The sequence below is a fragment of the Solea senegalensis genome, linkage group LG3 (genome assembly GCF_019176455.1).
Source record: "Solea senegalensis isolate Sse05_10M linkage group LG3, IFAPA_SoseM_1, whole genome shotgun sequence".
Taxonomy (NCBI): Eukaryota; Metazoa; Chordata; class Actinopteri; order Pleuronectiformes; family Soleidae; genus Solea; species Solea senegalensis.
The window spans coordinates 33,294,746-33,319,822 of NC_058023.1; the positions used below are offsets into that span (position 1 = coordinate 33,294,746).

Sequence of the window (25,077 nt, forward strand, 5' to 3'; positions counted from 1 at the left end):
ACAACACGGATTTAAATGGCAATTATTTAGCTTTAAATTTAGGTTTCTATATAAAAGTATATTAATGTTATAGTTCTATAGTAACAGGCAACAACGACAACAACAACACACTCACTCATTCACTCATTCATTCATTCATATACACATGACGACAACAACAACAACAACAACAACAGAAACACAGAGCACCCAAAGCGTTAATCCATCCCATCCCCGATGGATGTTTTTTTCATTTGTTTTTACATTTAAAAAAAAGAAAAGAAAATAAAGAATCTTTTTTTAAAAAGGGGGCGGGGTAGTCATGGCCAGAGGTGGAGGGGGGCGGAGCTACGGACAAACAAAAAACACAAAAATAATAAAAAACGTGAGGGAAATGGTGGAAATTGGAGAAAAGAGAGAGAGAGAGAGAAGGAAGGATGGAAGGATGATGATGGACAGCAAACGGACGAGTATTTGAATGTTGTGGCTTAAATGGGGCGGAGTTTTCTGTCTGCCATTTCTGGGGGCGGGGACAAAAGAAAAAACATGAAAAACACCCAGACTTTTCCCCGAGGGTCGACTTTTGTTTTTTAATCGTTCGTCCAAATAAACGTTTGAATAAATTATCGATAAATAAAATCGTTTTTTTTTCTTCTCTAAATCTGAGGCGGTAAAAATGTCGTAGAAAAATAGAACTGCTTTTTTTACAAATAACATTTACAGGCTTTTCTGTTTGAATTCTTCTTCTTTTCTTTTTTTTTTTTATCTTTCAACAAACATCAAGTATTTTCAGTTCAACCCCCGAAAAAACCCATAAACTCTTTTTTCATTATTCTCCTCGTTAATTAATCAAATTCTGGATATTTATTTTGAAAATCTTCACGCCGTCGCCACAAAAGTCGTCATCGCACAACGACGACCGTCGTGATCTGAGCCGGAAAACAAAGAACTTTTTTATATTTGTCTTTTAAAATAAAATGAAAACGTTTTTTGTTTTTCTCGTAAATAAAAAGATGCAGCTGTGTGTGTGTGTGTGTGTGTGCACCCTGGTGGTGAACGAGTGTAACTGCCGCTAACACATTAGCAGCCTTCGCTCCGGGTTGACGGCAGGTGTGCAGCGTTTTTGTTTTCTTTGTTTGTGGAGAAGCAGCGGCGGCCAACGCCGCGGAGGTCAAAGGGCGAGTGTGCATATCATTGTGCGTAAAAAGTAAAACAAAAAGTCAAGAAAAGAAAAGAACCTTTTCACGAAGCGTCAGGTTCACATTGAAGGGAGAAAAATGGAAATCAAACTCATGGCTCCTTTAGTTCGTTCCTCAGTTCTGACTCTAAACTAAAAAAAAAAGATAAATAATGATATTTAAATACGTTTTTAACAGACTTTAAAAAAAAAATAAAAAAAAAAAGCTACCCAAGATATTTTCTTACTTGGAAAAAATGCACAAAGGAATGGCGGCAATGGAAGCGTTCATGTGTCAAAAAATAAAAGCTGTAATAAATAATAATAATAATAATAATAATAATAATCGCAGTCTGACGTAAAAATCAAGAAAAACAAGAATAAAAACAAGGTGTGTGTGTGTGTGTGTGTCCCTGTGTAAAGAGGTCGTGGCTCGTTTTGCTGTTGTTGTTTTTGTTGGTTTCTCAGGACTTACCCTAGCAGAGCTAACGTGTGCAGCAGAAAGACGCTAACGCTAACATCAGTACGGTTTGCTGTCGTTCTTGGAGCGTTTGAGCTGAACCTTCAGCCGCTTCATCCCGATCTGGAAGCCGTTCATGGCCTGGATGGCTGCCTGCGCCGACACGGGATTATCGTAGCTGACGAAGCCTGAGGAGGAGAACGCTTACGTTAGCAGTTAGCATCCACAAAACACCTTCATACGTTCATTCATTCATTCCACAGTTGCTCTGGCGAAAACACACGTTTCCGTGGTGCGTTGCGCGTTTAAGACAGACGGTTACGCAGCGAGTTACGCACAAAAGACCGACATTTCAGCACCGCTTTATGCGTAAAAGACCAACGTTTCCATGGCGCGTTACGCGCAAAAGACAGACGTTCCGTGTCATGTTACACGCAAAAGGCCGACATTTTTGCAACACTTTATGCGTAAAAGACCAACGGTTACACGTCATGTTACGCGTAAAAGGCCAACATTTCCGCAATGCTTTACGCGTAAGACTGATAGTTACATGCCGTGTTGCGCGTAAAAGACCGGCGGTTCCACGGTGCGTTATGTGTGAAAGACCGATGGTTCCATGCTGTGTTACGCGTAAAAGACCGACATTTCCGCAACGCTTTATGCGTAAAAGACCGACAGTTACACGCTATGTTCCGCATAAAAGACCGACGGTTACGCGCTGTGTTACGCATAAAAGCCGGACATTTCCGCAACACTTTACACGTAAGAGACCGACGGTTAAAAAGTAAACGTTCTACTTTAACTCGTAGACTGACGTTTCTGTGGCGTATTACAGGTAAAAAATGGTGTTTATGCGGCACGCTACGCATAAAACACAGACACAGACCTACGGTTCTGCAGTGTGACCCGCGTATAAGGGTGAAATTTAGAGGGCATGTTACGCATAAAAGACTGACGATTCCATGACGCGTATATGAGCGACGTTTCTGCGACGCGTTACGTATAAAACAACAACGTTTCTGCGGCACGCTAGGCACAAAACACCATCATTTCCGCAGCGTGTTACACATAAAAGTAAATGTTCTACTTTTACTCGTAGACTGACTCGTAGACTTGTGCTGTGTTACGTGTAAAATTAAAACAAGTTTTACTTAGGTATGGGTATCGGTCAGTATCGGTCGGTATCGGTCGGTATCGGTCCGATACAAAAATCATGAGTCAGATAAAAATGTAGAATCCGATAAAATCCGATAAAATCCTACTATATCGCGTGCTTCAGTCTGCGCTGAAAGTAAAAAAATGAAAATCAGCAAAAGCCTTTTAGCCGAGTAAAGGTTTGGTGTGGATTAAGTCTGAATGCACCATGATTTTGGAGAGCTTCACTTTTCAAAGTCCACATTTATGTTTTATTTAAAGTGATCATGTGACCCGAGCGCGGCTCACGTGAGTGTCGTACCGAAGCACTTGCTAAGGTTTGTCTGTTTGTCGATGAAGACTTTGGCGGAGACCACGTTCCCGAAAGGCATGAACATCTGCAGGATGTCCTGGTCTCCGAACTCCTGCGGCAGGTGGTAGATGAACAGGTTGGCACCTTCAGGACCTGGCAGTGGCAGCAGGGGGAGACACAGAGCGGCGTTTTTCCATTTCAGCATCAATTAAAAACAAACACACAGAAAAAAACAGGTCGTCATGGGAACGGAGCTGAAGCACGACGCTCCGCGGCACAACATCAGCTGACCTTGAGTTTGTTGTTGCTTTTAAACAACGTTCTGCAAATGCAGCGAGGATTAAACACAAATATGAATGTGTGATTATTGTGTTTCCGCTCTTTCAGAGAGACGACGAGTTCCCCGTGTTTTCAACTGCTTTTCATCCGCTCTCTGCCGGGGTCAAAGGTCGCCCCCCCACACACACACACACACACATATGCTAATCATCCCGACACGTCCATTAAATCTTCCCTCTGAACTGAACTGAAGCTGTGGGACAGAGCACATATTTTAGAAATGATCGACGTTATTTAAAGAATACGCACGTAAATCTGAGCTTAAAGGTTGGAAAAATCCAACACACCAAAAAAAACTCTCCCACGAGCCATCTGTGGGTCCCTGGCCCAGTGTTTGGGAACCACAGGATTTATATCGTAAAGTCTACACAGACGGACACAAACAGTGCCGTCACAAAATCCTTCAAACTGAATACAAACTGAGTTTGAGAAACTCTGAGAACGTCGTCGTTCCGATGTTTGAGCAACATTTTCTGAATAAAAACAGATGATTTTACACATGATGTACGAAGCTCACATGCTTCATTTCTGCCCAAAGTGGGGCTCGGGGGCCAAAGTTGGCCCGTCTGAGGGTTTCATTTGGCCCCGTCTTACGTTTAAATTCAAAATATTGATGTTTACCAAATAAATGTAGTTATAATAGCACGGTTTATACTGTTAATATTATGATTTATAAAATGTCAAATCTTGTTTGATTCTAATTTACTGCTGTGTATGTCCATGATAATATAATAATAATAATAATGATAATATAATAATAGTGATAGTAATAATAATGATATTACCTTGTTACACTCATGTTTAAAGATGTTATTTAACTATTTTAATATAAAAGTTTTCATTCTGGTCGTCAGTCTGTAAAATATAGTCTTATTCTTAATTATTTAATTTGTGTTTGACAGAAAATAAAAATCTGCACAATAAGTTTTTTATCTGAATAAATAAACGTTACATGCAAATGAGATGAATACAGATATTTTCACGAGTGAAGGCAAAAGAACTTTTCTGATAACAGACTCCGGGTAAACACAAACCCTAAAACCTCGCGGGCGAGTTAGCGGTGAGTTAGCAGTGAGTTAGCGGTGAGCCAGTGGTACTGACCCTCTTTCTGGCTGCCTGCAGCCCCCTGCTGCTGCAGCAGTGACTGGCTGTAGAGGGTGGGCAGCGCTGCGGCGGCGTACTGCTGGATCCCTGAGTAAGCCTGCGTCAGAGCGTCCATGGTGCCCGCCGTGCCGTTGGTCAGCCCGGCGCCGCCCAGGCCTCCGTTTAGAGCCGCCATACCTGAGAGCATTTGAGCAACTTTACATAAAACCCAACAATAAAGAAAGAAGAGTGCACTTACTCATTAGCGCCCCCACTGAAGGTTGTCTTTTTAACCACACACACAAACAAACTCGTTTTTATATCTGTGTGAGGACACGTCATAGACACAATGCAAACCCTAGCCCCTTACCTTAACCTTAACCTTAAGCCTAACCTAAAACTAATTCTAACGCTTACCTTAAAACCAGGTCTTAACCCTGAAAAAGCTCTTTAAAGATGTGAGACCAGACAAAATGTCCTCATAAAGATATAAATACTACTCACTGTACACACACACACACACACACACACACACACACACACACACAGTAAAGACAGTATGAGTGTGGCTGTGATGTAGCAGTGATGCATGCACACACACACACACACACACACACACACACACACACACATGACAAACATGTATGATGCATGCAAAATTTACCCATCCTGATATGGACTGGTACTGTCAGTCAGTCACTGGTCAGTCACTGGTCAGTCACTGGTCAGTTACTGGTCAGTCACTGGTCAGTCACTGGTCAGTCACTAGTCAGTTACTGGTCAGTCACTGTCAGTCACTAGTCAGTTACTCACTCGTCACCGTCACTCACGGTCACTAGTCAGTCAGGTCAGTCACAAGTCAGTCAGTCACCGGTCAGTCACTGGTCAGTCACCAGTCAGTCACCGTCAGTCACTGGTCAGTCACTGGTCAGTCACTAGTCAGTCACTGGTCAGTCACTAGTCAGTCACTGGTCAGTCACTGGTCAGTCACTGGTCAGTGACAGTTGACTTCCAAAACTGTTTGAACATAAACACGATCTGATTGGCTCGTGCTTCATGTCACACAAGGTGAGGAAGTCACATGACCAACGAGTAAGTGAGGGAGCGAGGAGACAGCGAGGGAGCGAGGAAGCAAGGGAGTGAAGGTACGCAGCAGAAAAACACTCATTAGTTGCTGGTAACGTGTTAATATGGCGGCGCAGGTCGGTGTGACACTGGCGTGACATTGGCGTGACATTGGCGTGACACTGGCGTGACACTGGCGTGAGCGTCCTGTCGTCTCGCCGTCAGACACACAGAAATAAATGACAGCGCTGAGCTTTCACGTTATAGGTCACTCATTTATTCAGGGATAATTGCACTGGTGACCTTTGCAATTCAATTAAAGGCCTGGCTGTGTTTAAATGAGGGGATGATGATGGTGGTGATGAAGGTGGGGAAGGTTTCTGGGGACGAGGTGAGGACACGGAGACACAAACATGTGTGTGAGTGTGATTCACACGCAGATACAGCGGCTCAAAGGTCAGAGGAGAATAATGTGGTGGAAGACAGCAGCTGATTAAGATCGTGTCCGCGCGCCGGTCAAAGGCGGGACGCCGCACGTCCACACGGGTCGTCATGGTCACCGTGGCAACGAGACGTGTGTCCAATCCAACTTTTACAGACTCTTTAAGGAAGTTCTGATTTTAAATAGATTTCACGGACACGGATTTTCAACATTAGTTAGCGCTTAGCTTTGCGTTAGCGACCAGATACACAAACGCAACATTTTGTCGTGAATCCACGAGTTTTTTTTTTTGATGTTTGGATTTGTTTTGCAAGCACATGACCGCTCATCTCACATTTTTAATTTCTTTATTTGGTTATTTTCAGTGTTTTATTGGCGTTTTTTTGCACATTTTTGGATGAATTTGTGTTGAAAATGTGGAAAAATAAACCGTAAAACTAATAAAAAGATTGATTTTTGTCTTCCACATACACAACGACAACTAAACCACACTGATAATCCACTGTAACATGTTTACAGCACTTTTACAGCAAACACAACCAGGAAGCAAATGGATGAATGGATGAATTCCTATTCTTTCTTTAATCTAGTAAAATAAATGTTTACAGAAGTCTGAGTACGATGAGTTGTGTTTGTCTCTTTAAATCCACAGACTTTTGCAACAGGAAACCGAAGTCTGTCGACCGCTAACTCTCCCACAGAGAAAACCAGCGATTTAAACGTCACACACGCATCACTGAGTTCTAATGTCTGATTTTGTCACTTGGGCTTTTAAAATCCTACCTTTGGATTCACTTCAGTGACACAAAGTGACCACACGAGGCAGCAGAGGACCAGCAGCTCCTGTGTCCCCGTGAGCTACAATCACTGGTTTTCTCTGTGGGCTTTGGTGTGGGAGAGTGAGTGTTTTACAAGCTTGAGTTTCCTGTCGTTACCTCAGCTTCCTCTTTACTACAGTAGTATTATGAGTGTGTGTGTGTGTGTGTGATGGGTGGAGGTGGAGGTGGAGGTGCGGTGGCTGATGACAAGATGAATACTCACTGTTGACGCTACCTGCTAGTGCATTAATGTTGTTCAGGCCCACGGTGGCGCCGGCCAGGCCCTGCAGGGTGCCCAGAGAGGTCAGAGAGTTCATGGCGCCGGCGTTAGAGCTGCCCGTGGTGCCTGCTACTGGAGGAGAAGAGGAGGAGAGGAGGGATGAAGAGGGAGAGCAGGAGACAAAGAAACAGACGTGTTATTCACACACCGGACAGACCTCGATGAAGGTCATTTTCATACATGACACGAGGCCGTTTCTGTTTACAGCTAAATGAGGGTTTTGTATTTATGTTTATTTATGACTCATGGCGACGCCTGAGAAACCTGGACATGTGACCGAGGAGGTTATGTTTTCACTCTTTACAGCACGACAAAAACCCAGAAACACACAATTTAATGGAAAAAATTAAAAAACACAAACACATGCTGGAGTTTCTCACAGTTGAAGATGAATCTGTTTATTTGAGCAGAGTTCACGCAGCTAGCAACAATACTAGCTACTAGCTACTAGCTACAGCAGCTAACAGCCACAGCAATTACCTGAACTGATTTTACAGTACACCATCATTTATTTGAACTATTAACAACGTTTTACTGATTCTCTCACAGCTACATTAGCTAGCTGCCGTGGCGTCTCCTCACAGGACATGAACACGTTTAACTTCCCCTTCAAATAAAAGCTCATTCGAACATTCCGGGAAAAATAATCGTCAAATAAACGGACAAAAGTATCACGTCGTTCTCCATCAACATCCAACATCAGCAGCTACGAACGCTGAGTCACAGCGGCACGTTTGTGAGGACGTCAGGTTTCACTGCAGGTGTGCAGCAGGTGAAAAAGAAATACATAAATAAAATGTCACGCTTTAACGTCTCCATCTCTATAAGACACTGTGTGATAAAGGAAAACAGCAGCAGCAGCAGCAGCAGCAGCAGCCTGTCTCCGTGCAGAAGTGTCTATATTTATCAAACTGCCGTGACGCTCAGCGCCGAGCGTGGAACTCGCGCTCACAGAGAGAGAGAGAGAGAGAGAGAGAGAGAGAGAGGAGGTGGAGACAGGAAGTGGGATGGAAGCGACAAGAGCATTAACCAGAAGAAAGGTGTGTGTGATTTTGTAAATGTGTGTGTGTGTGTGTGTGTGTGTGTGTGTCGTATTCATGCTCTGTTGAGGGAAAAAAAAACAAAAACACGGCTGGTGGAGCGAGGTCGAGGAGAATGATGGAGCAGAAACAGGAAGCTTGTCAAACGCAGGACGGCAGCGAAAGACGAGGGCAACGAGGAGGAACACGAGGAGGAGGAAGAGGAGGAAGAAAAGAAAGAGAAGGAGGAGGAGGAGATATTTCACCTCAGTTTAGTTCAAACATCAACCTGGTTGTTCTGACAGTTCTCACTGACTACACACACACACACACACACACACACACTGAAAACATCTGTACACAGGAAACACCAAAGCACTAAACGCACACACGCGCACACACACACACACACACACACACACACACACAGTGCGATGGTGAAACATCGCCACAACTTATTTTACGGCGTTTCATTTCACATTTAAACGTCTCGGCGTTTTTGTCGCTCGCTGAACCCGACGCTAACCGTCTTCACGAGAACAGTAAACGCAGAGAGTCTCGTAATTTACTGAAATCTGTGAACTCGATCAAAACAGGTCGCAAAAGCCAATCGTCACGGAGATATCTGCGATGTTTTCACGAGAGGACGGCCGTCGTACTCGAGAGTTCGGCTCACTGACGCCGGGCGACCTGAAAAAACTGTTCTTCGCACTTTACGATGAACGCAGTCACCTGTAGCGTTAGCTCCAGGTGAGTCGTCATGGGTCCTAGCATTAGCCTCAGTTACGGGCGGAGTTTATTTGTGCAAATCAACATCAAACATTTTGCCTGCACAGATTCGTCACGCGATGACATCACAGTAAAAAAAAAAAACACGAGTTGACGCAAACCTCGCGTCTGTTGCTCAGAGCAACGGCGAGACAAGTAATTCAACGCCGTTAGCGCACAAATTATCATGTGATCTCATCTCAGTCGAGCGAGAAGCACAAAGTGATGAAGTGAAATTACGCGTCGCGTTAGCCAACGTTACACTTTTACAATACACACACACACACACACACACACACACACACACACACACCACGACAACGCCTCAAATCCCACGCAGCACAACACACACACACACATATACAGAGCGGATATCGTGGGATGGCGGTGGTCGGGTCACACGGTGAGGACGTGGTGCGTTCAAAGACAGTGGGACGCAGGGAGGACATTACACACACACACACACACACCATGAGCGGAGCGAGGATGGCGGTGACAGTGTTGATGGCGTCAGTGATGGCGGTGGAGTGCTGGGGGCGTGGTGATGGCAACGGTGGAGAGCGGAGAACGTAGGCGGGCGCTAACCCCCCCAACCCCCACCCCCCGCCCGGGCGTCGGACCCCCCGCCCCCGGCAGGCTGCGGCGTTACCTGGGCTGGCCAACGCTCCCAGGGACGCGGCGCTGGAGGACAGGGGGTTTGCGGTGGAGGGGCTGGCTGAGTTTTGGGCCGCCGCCGCCGCCGCCGCTAAAGTGGCCAGATTCTGCAACTGCAGAGCGCTCATACCTGGAGAGAGGAGCCAGAGAGGGAGGGGTCAAACCTGGGGAGCGAGGCCGAGGCGAGGCCGCCGGGTCATCAGTGGACGACAGCTCCGAACAGCTGCTCGCTGCGTGCGTGCGTGTGTGTGTGTGTGTGTGTGTGTGTGTGTGTGTGTGTGAAGCTGCTTTCACTCATTCAAGTCCCACGTGAGCTGGAGTCAGTGAACGCAGCAGCTGTGTTTACTGACAATCCAGATTGATTAAAGCTCGGTTTAAAAACCGTCACATCCACGATTCTGCTCCAACAGAAACAACAATTCACTCTTATCTTTACATTTGAATGCTTTTTCTACCTTAACTAAGTATAAACACAGATTTCTGAACATAAATCAGTGTATTCAGCTTATTAAGATCATAATTAATGGACTATTTATTGATGTATTAGAATTTTGAAGGTTTAAAGGTCCATTTAAGATTTAAGGGTGATGTAAGTGTGTTTGTGTCTGTGTGTTAAATGTGTGTTAAAATCAATAAAGTTTAGATTGAAAAATTACAATTAAGACAAATAAAAGTGTATTTTACACTTAAATGTAAACATGACACCGTGCTGCGTTTAAGGACTGTGTGTGTGTGTGTGTGTGTGTGTGTGTGTGTGTGTGTCCGCAGAAGTCCGTCTCACCACAGCGAAGCTTCCTCTAACTCATGATGTTTGTTAGAGTCACAACAGGGAGGAGACACTGTGTCAATGTGAGGTAAATGTGTCGTATATACAGTCTGGATGTATATACAGTACCATGGTAACACACACACACACACACACACAGAAAGACACACACAAACAAGACGCTGTGAAGAAGAAGAAGAAGACGAAGACCAAGATCCGTCTCATCTGCAGCAAACAAACACGCAACAGCGTTCATCACAGATTTAATTCAATTACAGCGTCAGTCAGTCAGTGTGTGTGTGTGTGTGTGTGTGTGTGTGTGTGCGTGTGTGTGCGTGCGCGCTGTAACAAGCATGAACACCTGAGCGTGACTTCCTGTTCTCGCAGAATCACCGAAACCAAAACAAACCTCAGAGCGATTTGATCGGATTTTCTGCGACAAACAAACAAACTGGATTTCCGTGTTTTCTGCCTCCGTTCTAGTTTTCGTCACGTTCCCACAATCCTTCACTTCACTGCCTCAGAAACGAGGAAGTGAGAGGAGCGGGGAGAGGGGGGATGAGTCAGAGACACCGCCAAACATTAGCAGAGACAAATGTTTTCATGTCAGAAACACAACGTCGCTCTCTCTTCCTCTGTTGTCTTTTATCTGTTATTTCCTTCGCTCTCTGTTGTCTTTTATCTGTTATTTCCTTCGCTCTCTGTTGTCTTTTTATCTGTTATTTCCCTCTCTGTTGTCTTTTATCTGTTATTTCTTCGCTCTGTTGTCTTTTATCTGCTATTTCCTTCGCTCTCTGTTGTCTTTTATCTGTTATTTCCTTCGCTCTATGTTGTCTTTTATCTGTTATTTCCTTAGTTGTCTTTTTATCTGTTATTTCCTGGCCTCTGTTTGTCTTTTTACTATTTCCTTCCTGCTATTTCCTTCGCTCTCTGTTGTCTTTTATCTGTTATTTCCTTTCGCTCTATGTTGTCTTTTATCTTTTATTTCCTTAGCCTCTGTTGTCTTTTATCTGTTATTTCCTTACATCTCTGTTGTCTTTTATCTGTTATTTCCTTGCTCTCTGTTGTCTTTTTATCTGTTATTTCCTTTCTCTGTTGTCTTTTTATCTGTTATTTCCTTAGGCCTCTGTTGTCTTTTATCATTTCCTTGATCTCTGTTGTCTTTTATCTGTTATTTCCTTAGCTCTCTGTTGTCTTTTTATCTGTTATTTCCTTGCTCTCTCTTCCTCTGTTCTCTTTTATCTGTTATTTCCTTTCGCTCTCTCTTCCTCTGTTCTCTTTTATCTGTTATTTTCTTTGCTCTCTGTTGTCTTTTATCTGTTATTTCCTTCGATCTCTGTTGTCTTTTATCTGTTATTTCCTTCGATCTCTGTTGTCTTTTATCTGTTATTTCCTTCTCTGTTGTCTTTTATCTGTTATTTCCTTGCTCTGTTGTCTTTTATCTGTTATTTCCTCTCTGTTGTCTTTTATCTGTTGCTCTGTTGTCTTTTTATCTGTTATTCCCTTCTCTCTCTTCCTCTGTTGTCTTTTATCTGTTATTTCCTTCGCTCTCTGTTGCCTTTTATCTGTTATTTCCTTCGCTCTCTCTTCCTCTGTTGTCTTTTATCTGTTATTTCCTTCGCTCTCTCTTCCTCTGTTGTCTTTTATATGGATTTCCCTCTTCCTCTCTCTGTGATCTCACCTCCTCTAATTTCCCTTTAATTTCTTACACTTTTCTCGTCTTTGCTCTCGACCTTTTTTAATATCTTTGTTTGATCCCGTCTTCTTCACTCTTTTCCAGTTTCATATATCTTAATTGCTTTATTTTTAATTTCCTTCCCACTTTATTTATCTCCGTCCTATATTTTCCTTTGTTTCTCTTGTTTTTTCTTTTCCCTCTTCTTCTCTAACCCTGTTTTCTGTTTTCTCTCCACGCCTCCACACAGTTCCTCACATTTGTCAAAGTCTTCGCTCTCACTCAACGTACGTTAGACGGAGAAAAGGAGATTACAATAACTGGGTTATAGAGAGTGTGTGTGTGTATTTAATTGATCGCTCATTGCTTTAATTGAAACCTCTTAGTTCTGCAGCTCCTCGTGTTAAAGACTCACACCAGATGTCACTCAGTCATTCAGCTGCCAATCACTCATGCTCTCTCTCTCTCTCCCTCCCTCCCTCCCTCTCTTGCAGTTGGACTGAGAGTTTAGCCTCAGAGCGTTACTATGGCGACGTTCACACTTCATTGATTAATTACTGTTGCTCACATGTGACGGCGTGAACAGCACGAGTCACATGACCTGCGTCTAAAGTGACACGACGTAAGATTACTCTGGTGCTAACTCGCTTTCACGTTACCACGACACGCCTCCAGACGTCACGTGAGGAACAGGACCGCCCGTCACTTCATAGCCCCTCCTCAATGTGGGCGGAGTCAAAGTCATTGCTTTGCTAAATGTTGCAGATGAACGTTAATGTTTTCAGGAATTTTAAGTCTTTGATCTACAGTTGGACATTGTTGTCTTCAGTGACGACGCTCTCTGACCAATCAGAGGGATTTGGATTATAAATAGATTTTGGAACTTTAAGTAGATTTTGGAATTCTAGGTAGATTTTGGAACTTTAAGTCAAGTCAAGTCGTTTTATTTGTCAAATGTACTATATGTACGACATAAAGCACAGATGAAACTGCAGTCCTCTCAGACCCACGGTGCAAAATAGGCAGTTTAAGTAGATTTTGGAATTTTAAGCAGTATTTTTAAGTCTCTTTTAACATAGTTGGACAGTGTCGTCTTTGACGTCGCGCTCACGACTCGTCAGTGACGACCCTCTCTGACCAATCAGAGGCCGGCAGTCAGACGACGTCACATGTTAGTGTCGGCTGAACGTCGTCAGAGCAGGAAGTGAAGAAAGCGCAGGTTCTATCACTGATGATGGAGGAGACAAATACAGGATTGTATGATTTACAGTTAAAGTTGAATCTCCTGCAGAGACTCGTGGAAGGACACGGAGGTGACGGAGTGAACAGCAGATGGCGCCGGCCCGCAGAGCGAGCGCTTCCACAACAAGAAGCCACTTCTAAGCGCTTTTCTTCTGTCTCGTCTGCTTCCTGTGATTCATCGTCTTCCTGACAAAGCCCGGCTGTTACTGTTCCACGCCCGGGGCAGCGCTCCTGTCTGGCCTCATTAAAAGATCAAGACAAATCTCAGCAACAGTTAATAAATCTTCAGGGCAAAGATCCCTCTACTCTCTCGCTCTGCCGCTCTGCCGCTCTGCGCTCCACCACGCGAGTTCATCTCTTTTGCTCTTTGGCCGTTCTTTTAGAAACTCTGTGAAAAGCAGAAATATCAGACGAGACGAGCGACAAAGAGTCGACGGACGCGCGGTGCGGCCGGGGCTTTTCTCTGACTCACCGGCCATCTGCTGGATCCCGCTGAAGGCTCCCAGGTTTCCGGAGGAGGTCGCCTGCTGGAGCAGCTGATGGCGAGAAGAGAGAAGAGCAGAAGAAAAGGAAGACGATGAGAAACTGTGTCTGAGTAAATGAGCCGCTAATAAAGTGGGATCTGTCGCGGAGAACCAAACGCTGTTTGTGTTCCCCGCCGCGATCCTTTCAGACAAGTTGAGCATGAAAAGCTATAATCTGAGAGCGACTAATTAGATTCCAAAACAAAAGTGGAACACTGACGCCGTCAGAGACTCATCCCTCAAAGACTGGAATTAGCGGCAAATTAACATCTTGTTCCTATTGTGTGTGATTTCTTTCTCTCGTCCAGAAAAAGAGCTTTTTTCTTTTTCCCCCCGACAGACAGAGAACTGTGGGCGCACAATTCACACGGCACTTTTTAACATCTCATTATTCCCTTCATCACAAAAACAAACTGATCTGCAGCGGAGGAGCGACCTCAGGAGGAAACTGAACAAGGGATTCAAAATAAATCACATTTGACGGCAGGTTTTTATTTTTTTTTACTGTTGAAACTGTCAAGAGGCGTCCTGAAGACCGGGTATCAAACACGTGCTGACTCACGACCTTCACAAACACAAGGATTTCAGCCACGGCAAATCAAACCCACGTCTACGGCGTCTTTACTCACTCAGGTAAATCCAAACGAAGGATTTTTAAAAGCCAAATTGACTAAATAAGACATTTGAACTCATCACAACTCCTGTGTGTGTGATGTTAAAATCACTGGTTTTCTCTATGAGGTTTGGTGTGGGAGAGTGAGTGCTTTACAAATTCAGTTTCCTGTCGTCTCACAGTGAGATAAAGACGTGATCGTGTCCTTGAGGACATCGCAGACTCAAACTCGTGTAGATTTTATCAGCTTTTGTTCAGTGGCTGAAATACATTTGTTCTCTGGTGTTTTACCCTCCGACAGTGACGTTTTCAGTGAAATCACTTGAATTTAACACAAATTGTCACTTAAAAAACACTTATCCGTCCCTTTAATGTGATTATTTGTGCATCAGAAACAAGATTAATGGGTGAATTGGCTTTCTAAGGAAAACAATATAGAATTTAACACAGAATTTACAAACACACAAACACTTCCCATACATATATATACATGTATATACATGTATATATATGTATATACATGTATATACACATACACATACACACACACACGTATATATATATATACATATATATATATGTCACAGGAAATCTTTCTGCAATTCAAATATGATTAATTGAAAACAGCAGATTTAGTTCCTGGACTTAAATTTGTCTCCAGAGGCTTAATTTCTTCGCTCTGAAGAGGAAGATGAAAGGAAGGAGGGAACAGCGTTAGGAATGAAGGAGGAATTAAAGAACAAAAGAAAGGCAGGAGGTAAAGACGTGAAGCTGTGGGGACTTTGTTTTTTTTTGTTTTTTTTGAGTGGAGTGGTTTTGGTCGGGGCACTGACTGCGGCGGCGGCGTTGGCCACTGGGCTGTAGTAAGGGGCGGAGGAGGAGGAGGTGGTGATGGTGGGCGGCGTGGCGGCGCTCCTTACAGCCAGATACTGTGGGGTCAGGCCGCCCAGGCCGGTCAGGCTCCCCCAGGTGGTGGCGCTGTTGAGCTGCTGCATCTGCTGCGCCAGCTGCTGCTGCAGACGCCGCTGCTCCTTGTCCTTCTGTGTGTCGGCGAACTTCACCACGATGGGAGACGAGCATCCCTGTGGGAGAGGACACAGAGACACAGAGACACAGAGGGACACGTGATGACCCAAGTTCACGATCGTGCAAGTAACGGCTGCATGAGGTTTAAACATGTTGACTGAGTTAATCACGGTGTAAATAAATGAGTTCTTCAACATCCAGGCTAATTTAGACGATTAAAGCAAATAACCTTCAGAAATGAGCAGAAACACTGAAGGTGAAAACAGAACTACTAACTAGATTTAAAATCTGCATCATCATCATCATCATCAGCTAAAAAACAACACAGATTCAAGAGCACTGCTAATAACACAACATTTGACCTTTAAGCTAACCACACAACCTACTACTGAACCTATACCTCATGCTAACAGCACACACGAACAACGCAGCACTTTACCTTCATGTTAGCTAACTACAAAATACTTTATTTCAATAATAATAAAGTTCAAGCTAATTGAACAACGTTGCTTTAGCTTCATCATATCAACATTAGCTAACAACAGCTAAAGCTTCTATCTAAAACCACAAGCTAATTAGTGCGCATGCGTCAACCGGCGTGCAGCCTTTTACAGTCGCTCCTGTTCAGTCTTCTACTTTTTTAACTTATTTCTTATACTTTCTTTTCATTGTATGTCTTAGTAACTTGTGTTTAAGTAGTTTGCCTCTCTAAAACAATTTCCTTCGGGATAATAAAAGTATTCTGATTCTGATAACATAAGACTACTTTCTCTTATGCCAACACTACACATGCTAACAACATAAGCTAACACCGACACACAGTCTTTCCCACATGTTTATATTCAAGAGATTCAAAATTCAAAGTGTTTATTGTCATATATGTTTTATTTGACCCATTCACAAAACTAATCATAAAAAAAGGCACACATGCACACACACACACGCGCGCGCACACACACACACACGGGAAACTTGAGTTTAAGTCCAGAGAGACGTTTCTTGTCTCCATCACAAGAGCTCAGTTATCTGAGTCCAGAACAATTTCACCAGAAACAGATTTCCTCTGTTCTTCAACTATTTCATCACCTCCACACTTGATGTGTGTGTGTGTGTGTGTGCGCGTGTGTGCGTGTGTGTGTGTGTGTGCGTGGTTGTGAGAGAGTGGGAGGACAAAAGAAGAGGACGAGAGGATGATTTAAAGATCTAGACAATGAGACAAAAGTCTGGATGTGTGTGTTTGTGTGTGTGTGTCATATGGGACACCTCACACACACTGACAGCTACACTATAAAGCAGATTAAAACAAATTACCCACAATGCTCCTGATTAAAGCGAGCCTGAAACTGTGCGTCGTCATGTATCACAGCGCCAAAACCTCGCAGCATCAAAGTCTGACTGCAGGCGAACAACAGAGACCGAGATCCTCCGAGATCCTCCGAGATCCGCCTGGACGGTGATTTGAGTGTCGAGAGGAGACGAGCAGCGAGGACAGCAGTGTCAGTTTGGGGCCTTGTGCTCGATTCCCCAGGAGACGAGAGCTCCCTCTCCTGTTCTGCTAAATATCTCAATACTGCGGAAATCCAGCCCAGAACTTGATATGAGATACTAAGTCAATATTATGAGATACTAAGTCAATATTATGAGATACTGTCATTATTATGAGATACTAAGTCAATATTATGAGATACTAAGTCAATATTATGAGATACTAAGTCATTATTATGAGCTACTCATTATTATGAGATACTAAGTCAATATTATAAGAAACTAAGTCATTATTATGAGATACTAAGTCATTATTATGAGCTACTAAGTCATTATTATGAGATACTAAGTCAATATTATAAGAAACTAGTCATTATTATGATACTGTCATTATTATGAGATACTAAGTCAATATTATGAGATACTAAGTCAATATTATGAGATACTAAGTCATTATTATGAGATACTAAGTCATTATTATGAGCTACTAAGTCATTATGAGATACTAAGTCAATATTATAAGAAACTAAGTCATTATTATGAGATACTAAGTCATTATTATGAGCTACTAAGTCATTATTATGAGATACTAAGTCAATATTATAAGAAACTAAGTCATTATTATGAGATACTGTCATTATTATGAGATACTAAGTCAATATTATGAGATACTAAGTCAATATTATGAGATACTAAGTCATTATTATGAGATACTAAGTCATTATTATGAGCTACTAAGTCATTATTATGAGATACTAAGTCAATATTATAAGAAACTAAGTCATTATTATGAGATACTAAGTCATTATGAGCTACTAAGTCATTATTATGAGATACTAAGTCAATATTATAAGAAACTAAGTCATTATTATGAGATACTGTCATTATTATGAGATACTAAGTCAATATTATGAGATACAATATTATGTACTAAGTCAATGAGATACTAAGTCATCATTATGAGATACTAAGTCAATATTATGAGATACTAAGTCATCATTATGAGATACTAAGTCAATATTATGAGATACTAGAGTCATCATTATGAGCTAAAGTCAATATTATGAGATACTAAGTCATTATTATGAGATACTAAGTCAATATTATGAGATACTAAGTCAATATTATGAGATACTAAGTAATCATTGAGATACTAAGTCAATATTATGAGATACTAAGTCATCATTATGAGATACTAAGTCATTATTATGAGATACTAAGTCAATATTATGAGATACTAAGTCATTAATATGAGATACTAAGTCATTGATACTAAGTCAATATTATGAGATACTAAGTCATTATTATGAGATACTAAGTCATTAATATGAGATACTAAGTCATTATTATGAGATACTAAGTCAATATTATGAGATACTAAGTCATTATTATGAGAAACTAAGTCATTATTATTATGAGATACTAAGTTATCATTATGAGAAACTAAGTCATTATTATGAGATACTAAGTCATTATTATGAGATACTATGTCATTATTATGAGAAACTAAGTCATTATTATGAGATACTAAGTCATTATTATGAGAAACTAAGTCATTATTATGAGAAGAGAGATACTAAGTCATTATTATGAGAAACTAAGTCATTATTATGAGATACTATGTCATTATTATGAGATACTAAGTCATTATGAGATACTATGTCATTATTATGAGATACTAAGTCATTATTATGAGATACTAAGTCATTATTATGAGAAACTAAGTCATTATTATGAGATACTATGTCATTATTATGAGATACTAAGTCATTATGAGAAACTAAGTCATTATTATGAGATACTAAGTCATTATTATGAGATACTAAGTCATTATTATGAGAAACTAAGTCATTATTGAGACATTAGATGAGTCACCTGCCCAAATATCGGATGTTTTCCTGGTCGATTTTAACGACATTGCTTCGCGGTTTATGTCTCAGATTTGATTTTAACGTTGCTATGAGGATATTTTGACGTCTTGTATGTAGAGGGACATGTCCACCAGAAGTCCAAACACGGTAAGATATGTCCCAGATTTGCTATGAGGACATTTTGACATGTTTTATGGACAACAAGACATTGAAATCCTGGATCTGGTGTCAGTTTGACGCATGTCCACGTATCAGTTACTAATATCTGTCAACTCAGCACAACCACACCACTGATCGTGAATGTTGTTGGAGATGTGAGCACATTAATCCTCATGTTTTCACCAGTGAGTGAGTGTTTCTACTGAGTCATGGTCGAATAAAAAAAAAAACAAACACAACAAAGCTTCTCATCTGTTTGTGTTCAAAGTTTCAACGGTGAATTCACCCATTCATTCATTCATTCATTCATTCATTTCCACTTTCATTAGAGGCTGACATTCAGCCAGCGTCAGGTGTGTGTGTGTGTGTGTGTGTGTGTGATTGTAGCTGAATGTCACGGCCGTAATGAGAATGGATGGATGACAGTGACAGGACCATCAATGAAGAGGGTGCCGGGCCCGGGGCGGCTCCATTCCAGGTTTTTCATCCTGACATGTGAGTGTGTGCCACACACGCACGCACGCACGCACGCACGCACGCACGCACGCACGCACGCACACACGCACACACACACACACATAGTCTGTCTCCATCTCAGACCGTCGAGTGAAATCGAGCAAAAACAAAAAACAAAGTCTATTTTCCAGTCCTGGTTCTGTGGTTCTAGTCCTGACCCAGGACTGTACCATTCAACAAACTGAACCGTACCATGATGAGGACAGACAGTAGGGGGCAGTCTCCCCACAACAAGACATTTAACCGTCACAGTTAAATAAGTCAAATGAACTCAATGATGAAGATTATTTACAAGCAAACGACGGTCGTTTATTCTCGTTAAACGTGTTTTTACATTTAATTTACGAACAAGTCTGATTCTAACGAGGGTGAAAACATGATTAAACGCAGATGAGAGGGTGAAAGGTCGAGTACAGTACCTCCATCGTCTGAGACTGATGCATGGCTTTGATCGCGTTCTGTGCCATCGCTCTGGTGGAAAACGTGACAAACGCACATCCTGTAGGGAGGAGAGGAGGGAGGAGAGGAGGGAGGGTGGAAGGAAGGAAGGAGGGAGGAGGGAGGGAGGGAGGGAGGGAGGAGACAAGAAAGAACAAAAACAAGACAGAAGGTTTGGACACGTCGTCGTCGTCATAAAAGAAAACAGAGAAGTTTCACAGGCGGACGACAAGTTTCTCTCAAGTTCAACATCGTCATGACAACCAGGCCCCGCCCCCTAGCCACCACAGGACACCACAGACACAAAGCACAGGCATTACCACAGCTTCATGGCTCCTCCTCCTCCTCCTCCTCCTCATCGCGACGCCAAAAATCTGCTTTGGTTTACGAAAAATCTTTTAGGGATTCACGTTAGTTTGCGATCTTTTACGGGTTTTTTTCAAGTTCAGTCACGAAGACAAGACGACAGAGAATCACGCGTGAGAAAAATCACTGTGAAGTTATTAATTTTGCGATCGGTCACGGACGCACAAACTTCAGGCGCCAAAGTGTCGAGCGACTTATAAAACGCGCTAGAATTCTGGTTTTATTACGGAATTACCGATCAACCATGTTGCCTAATCCTAATCCGTTTCATTTTCAACATGCGTATAATCTCACGCCGAACCTCAATCTGAACTGAAGTTTGGTAAATTAATTATTTAAAACATATATTCACAGAAATCCTCAATAAAACGTCACAGTTTTTGTTCACCCGCGACCCATCTGTGGGTCCACGACCCAGTGTTTGAGAACCGCAGCAGCCACAGCTCAGATGATCCTCACATCATGTACACTGGTTAACGATGACAGGATTTTTTCTTCCTTTGTTGGTTTGAGCCGGACGTTCTGAAGCTTCAGCAGCAACAACATCAATCACAATAATGCAGGTTTGTGTTGTTGGGACAAAAACCTGATCCAGTCTTAAATGAAACCACTTTGACCTGGTTTGGTTTCACTGGTGCAGATCAAACGTCGACTTCATTCCTCTTTGTGCGACTGAAGGTCGCCGGACTCTGTGGTTCTGACCCAGTAAAAAAAACGGGTCATTCTATTTCAGACGAGGTTCACTGTCACGTCAGGTGGTTTCTTCCTCTGCAACACCAGAACTAGATCAGATCTGCGGGGGGGGGGCTTTCATGTGGGTTAGCCCCGCTCATTAGCCCCGCTCAGGATTTCAGAACCCGGTTATTTATAACACGGCTCGGCGTCGACGCCGGAAACTCCGCCTTCGCCTCACGTTTGGCAGAAAGAAGAAAGAACGTCTTTTACCAACTTTCTAAATCAAGAATTCCTCAGAGTTTGGTCTCTGACGTCAAAGAAAACTTTGAAACGATCATTAAAAGTTCACACGTTCACCACTTATTTTTAACGGCACACAGTTCGGACGGAGGTTAAAAGAATATGTCCACGAGGTGTCCAAACAGGACATCGCTAAAATCGTAAGGACGTTTCCGGACATATTTGAGGACGCAAGATCTGATCCATGTTCTTGAGTCTGAAGATTTCTAAACTGAAGAAGATCCGACGTCTTCACGTCGTTCACATGTCGGAGAATTTATTGCATGTTTCTCGAGATGTTCAGATGTGGTAAGATTTATCGTGTTCTTCAGTTTCTCAAGATGTCTCTTTGTCCAAACATCGGATTATTTGCTGCAGTTATGAGGAAAGTCCAACAGTGGAACACACGCGAGACATTCGAGTATCTGAGGATTTGGCGCAAGGTCTTTGTCGAGTGTTTTCATGGACAGTCGGACGTCTGCGAGAAGTTCTCGTAAAGGACGTTCCGATGCGCAGTTATGGAGACAAAGACGTCCAAAAATCGGGAGATATTTTACTAATTCTGACTGTGATGAGGACTTACACACTCAGAAAAACATTTCCCTCGTGCGAACCAGTTAGCCTGAACCGAACCTGGTCCCTGAACAGGAAGTGGTTCTCAGAGACAGAAGAAACTCTAAATAAAGAACTCCTCATCATCATCTGAACGTTCATTTCACGGACGTCAAAGCCGGTGAAGACAGACGTGGTAGCTCGTCGCTGCAGAGACGGGACTTTGACTCGAGGACTAAAAATACTCTCGGGCTGCATCCTGAGAAGCAAACAGTCCTGTAATGAAAGTAGGCTAGCTCCCCAGGCCCACACGTCCACTGCTGCTGCGATCCAGATTTTATTTATAGCGCGTCGACGGCGAGCTCCTCTGATTGATCCCGTGGTTTTTTTAACGACGTGGCGAGCGCGACGCGGCGGGACCAAGACGCTCGGGGAGCTCGAGAATCCTTCAAGACTTCTTTATCGTTTGTTTACGCGCTGAGCGGCTTCTCTCTGACTCTGACTGCGGCGAACAGGTTTGAGTTTGACGACGACGACGTGGTCACGGCGTCTGAAATATTCATGAGGACAAAAGAGAGACGCTGTGGAGCGAGGGAGCGAAAGAAAGAGGACAAATCGTTGTGAGGCAGGATTCTGGGACAACCTTCAGGAGGACGAAAGAGAGGAGACGCACAACGTCTAGGACGTACCACAAATATACGTGAAGGACAGATCGACACGGAGCCTGTGACAGTGAGGAGGAGGAGACACCACACAGGGGGGAGGAGCTGGGGAGGGAGGGAGGGAGGGAGGGAGAAAGAGAGAGCAGGCGTGTGTGTGTGTGTGTGACAGCTGACTATTCTATTTACTCCATTTTGACGTAGCTCACGAGTGTTAGCATCATATTAAAGAAGCTAACACTGACTATGGATAAATACATCATTAGCGACAGCTTCCGCTTTAGCTTAGCTTTCTCGTTAGCTTCCTCTTTGCCTAAAAATACTTCACATTAAATAAAACAGCGCTCACCTTTGATTTTAGTTTTATGTTGTTTTATTAGCATCTCTGCGAGTTAGCTTCTTTAAAGAGACGCTAACAGTAGCAACTCATTTAAGCCTTACTAGAGTTAGCTTTTTCAATCTGATGCTAACAGATCCAACGAGTTAGCTCCTCCTTTATGTTCTCAAAAAACACCACTTAAGAGTTTGTTGGTGTGTTTCTGTGAGCGTGTTTGTCTTTCCTCGTTTGCTCAAAGACGTTTTTACGTCTGATGTGAGACGCTGAGTTTGTCCAAACAACGCAGCTCGAGGTCAGAGGTCAAACGCCGGCAAAGTCCAGGAGAGGTTTCATAAATCAGAACCAACGCCTGAGCCTGGTCCATCTCTGAGAGGATAAACTGTGTGAGGAGGTCAGAGGTCAGAGGAGGTGAAGGAGGAGGAGGAGGAGGAGGAGGAGGGTGACCGAAGCTGAGAGAGTGAGGGAGGGAGAGAGAGAAAAAACAGAGAGAGGGAGGGAGGGAAAAGAGAGATATAGAGCGGTAAAGGAGAATCATGTCATCGCAGTGACCTCAGTGGCCTCCAGGTGTCACTGTAGTTAAACATGACTCAGGTTGACGACAGAGTTTGATCCTGGCTGTCGACGCGCTGCATTAAAGAACATAAAACCCGAGCATGTGACCAGTCATGTGACCGCTGCAGTGACCCGCAGCGATCGCTGGAGGGCGCTGTGGTCAGTCACTCACCTCTGCTGAGTCCGTCGGGTCCTCGCAGGATCCGACACTCTTCGATCTGTCCGAACGCCGAGAACATGACCCGGATGTCGTTCTCGTTGCACTTCTTCGAAACCATGCCGATGAACAACTTCCTGTCTTCTACCGCTGCCGTGGAGAAGAAGAAGAAGAAGAAGAAGAAGATGAAGAAGATGAAGATAAGAAGTAATCACAATATTTAAGACACGGTCCAAGTGAGAACGCAGCACGACAATCTGGATTATTCCTGCAGGAAAAACAGATTAAAGCCACTTAACAAACAGGAAACTGAAGTTTGGAAACCACTCACTCACTCTCACACACCAAAGTCCACAGAGAAAACCAGTGATTTTAACATCACACACACACACACACACACACACACACACACACACACACACACACACACACACACACACACACAGGAGTTGTTGATCCACTGCTGCCTCCATCACTAAGTTCTAATGTCTGATTTTAGTGAACTGGGCTTTTAAAATCTTTTGTTGAGATTGACCTCAGTGACACAAAGTGACCACACGAGGCAGCAGAGGAGCAGCAGCTAAAATCACTGGTTTCTCTATGAGCTTTGGTGTGGGAGAGTGAGTGCTTTACAAAATTCACTTTTTCTGAGCTGGATCTTTATGTTCTCGTGTCTCAGTCTGCTTCTGAGCTCATTTTCAACTGTGTTTATTTTTAGTGTTTTGCTGAAAAATAGATGAAAAAGACGACAACGACAGAGAGACAGAACGAGACGGAACAAAAAAGAAGAGAAAGTGTCAGAGAGACAGAGACAGAGACAGAGACAGACATGAGGAGCGACAGAGTTCATGTGTTTCATCATGTCGTCTGATCTGTGTCTCATTATCACTTCAACACCAAAGAGATGGCTGAGACGCCACAGCTCCGTCCTCCCTCCTCACCCTCCTCATCCTCCTCCTCCGGGCCTCCCTCTCACTTTCTCCTCCACTGACACAATCCCTTCTTCTCAGGTGTAATCTCCAGGAACAAACTGAGACTCCTGTCGTACTAATAATAATAATAATTATTATCATCATTATTATTATTACAACAATTAGCATTACAATTATTATTATTATCATCATTACTTTTGTTATTATTATCATTATACACTTTTATTATTATTATTACACATATTATTATTATCATTACTTTATTATTATTATTATTATTATAATATTATTATTATTATTATCATTATCATTATTATTATTATTATCACTATTATTATTATTATTACACATATTATTATTATCATTACTTTATTATTATTATTATTATTATATTATTATTATTATTATCATTATCATTATTATTATCACTATTATTATTATTATTATTATTACACATATTATTATCATTACTTTATTGTTATTATTATTATTATTATTATTATCATTATAATTATCATTATCATTATCATTATTATTACTATTATTATTGATGAGAAGTGTTATTGTTGATAAAGACGGTGATGAGAAAGTCTCATCACCGTCTCCCTTCATTACTTGATGTACTCGCAACACGCGTGTTTTTCAGTCTTTATGTTGTACACGTGTTTTTAGTTTAGTGTGCTGGCATGAAATGCCCCTGATAGTGCATGTGTGTGTGTGTG

General features: G+C 42.6%; 1 protein-coding gene and 1 long non-coding RNA gene across 12 annotated transcripts; both read right to left on the bottom strand.

Annotated features, from left to right (window-relative positions):
• Positions 1-1,631: 1,631 nt before the first annotated feature.
• On the bottom strand, positions 1,632-23,568 carry LOC122766206 (CUGBP Elav-like family member 2). 11 transcript variants are annotated; one of them, XM_044020891.1, is made up of 9 exons: positions 23,439-23,568; positions 19,828-19,907; positions 15,272-15,433; positions 13,687-13,750; positions 9,527-9,661; positions 7,046-7,162; positions 4,504-4,683; positions 3,073-3,216; positions 1,632-1,804 (listed from the first exon to the last, which is right to left on the bottom strand). In XM_044020891.1, exons 1-9 carry the CDS (start codon positions 23,542-23,544, stop codon positions 1,677-1,679), a joined length of 1,116 nt encoding a protein of 371 aa, XP_043876826.1. In that variant the 5' UTR covers positions 23,545-23,568; the 3' UTR covers positions 1,632-1,676. The 11 variants fall into 11 exon arrangements, with proteins under 11 accessions (XP_043876826.1, XP_043876825.1, XP_043876824.1 ...); XM_044020890.1 differs by having other exon boundaries at positions 7,034-7,162; XM_044020889.1 differs by having other exon boundaries at positions 7,046-7,159; positions 15,185-15,433.
• LOC122766208 lies at positions 11,067-11,370 on the bottom strand. The gene is made up of 2 exons (XR_006360044.1): positions 11,323-11,370; positions 11,067-11,120 (listed from the first exon to the last, which is right to left on the bottom strand). It is a non-coding gene; the product is annotated as an uncharacterized LOC122766208 (long non-coding RNA).
• Positions 23,569-25,077: the final 1,509 nt, after the last annotated feature.

What these genes read in the sequence shown, in the direction of transcription:
- LOC122766206 (XM_044020886.1), bottom strand. Translation starts at nt 23,544, where the DNA reads ATGGTTTCGAAGAAGTGCAACGAGAACGACATCCGGGTCATGTTCTCG. An exon ending in ACCCGACGGACTCAGCAGAG is followed by an intron (nt 19,908 to 23,438) that starts GTGAGTGACTGA and finishes TCCTCCCTACAG; the next exon opens with GATGTGCGTTTGTCACGTTT. An exon ending in AAACCTTAGCAAGTGCTTCG is followed by an intron (nt 1,805 to 3,072) that starts GTACGACACTCA and finishes TCTCCTCCTCAG; the next exon opens with GCTTCGTCAGCTACGATAAT.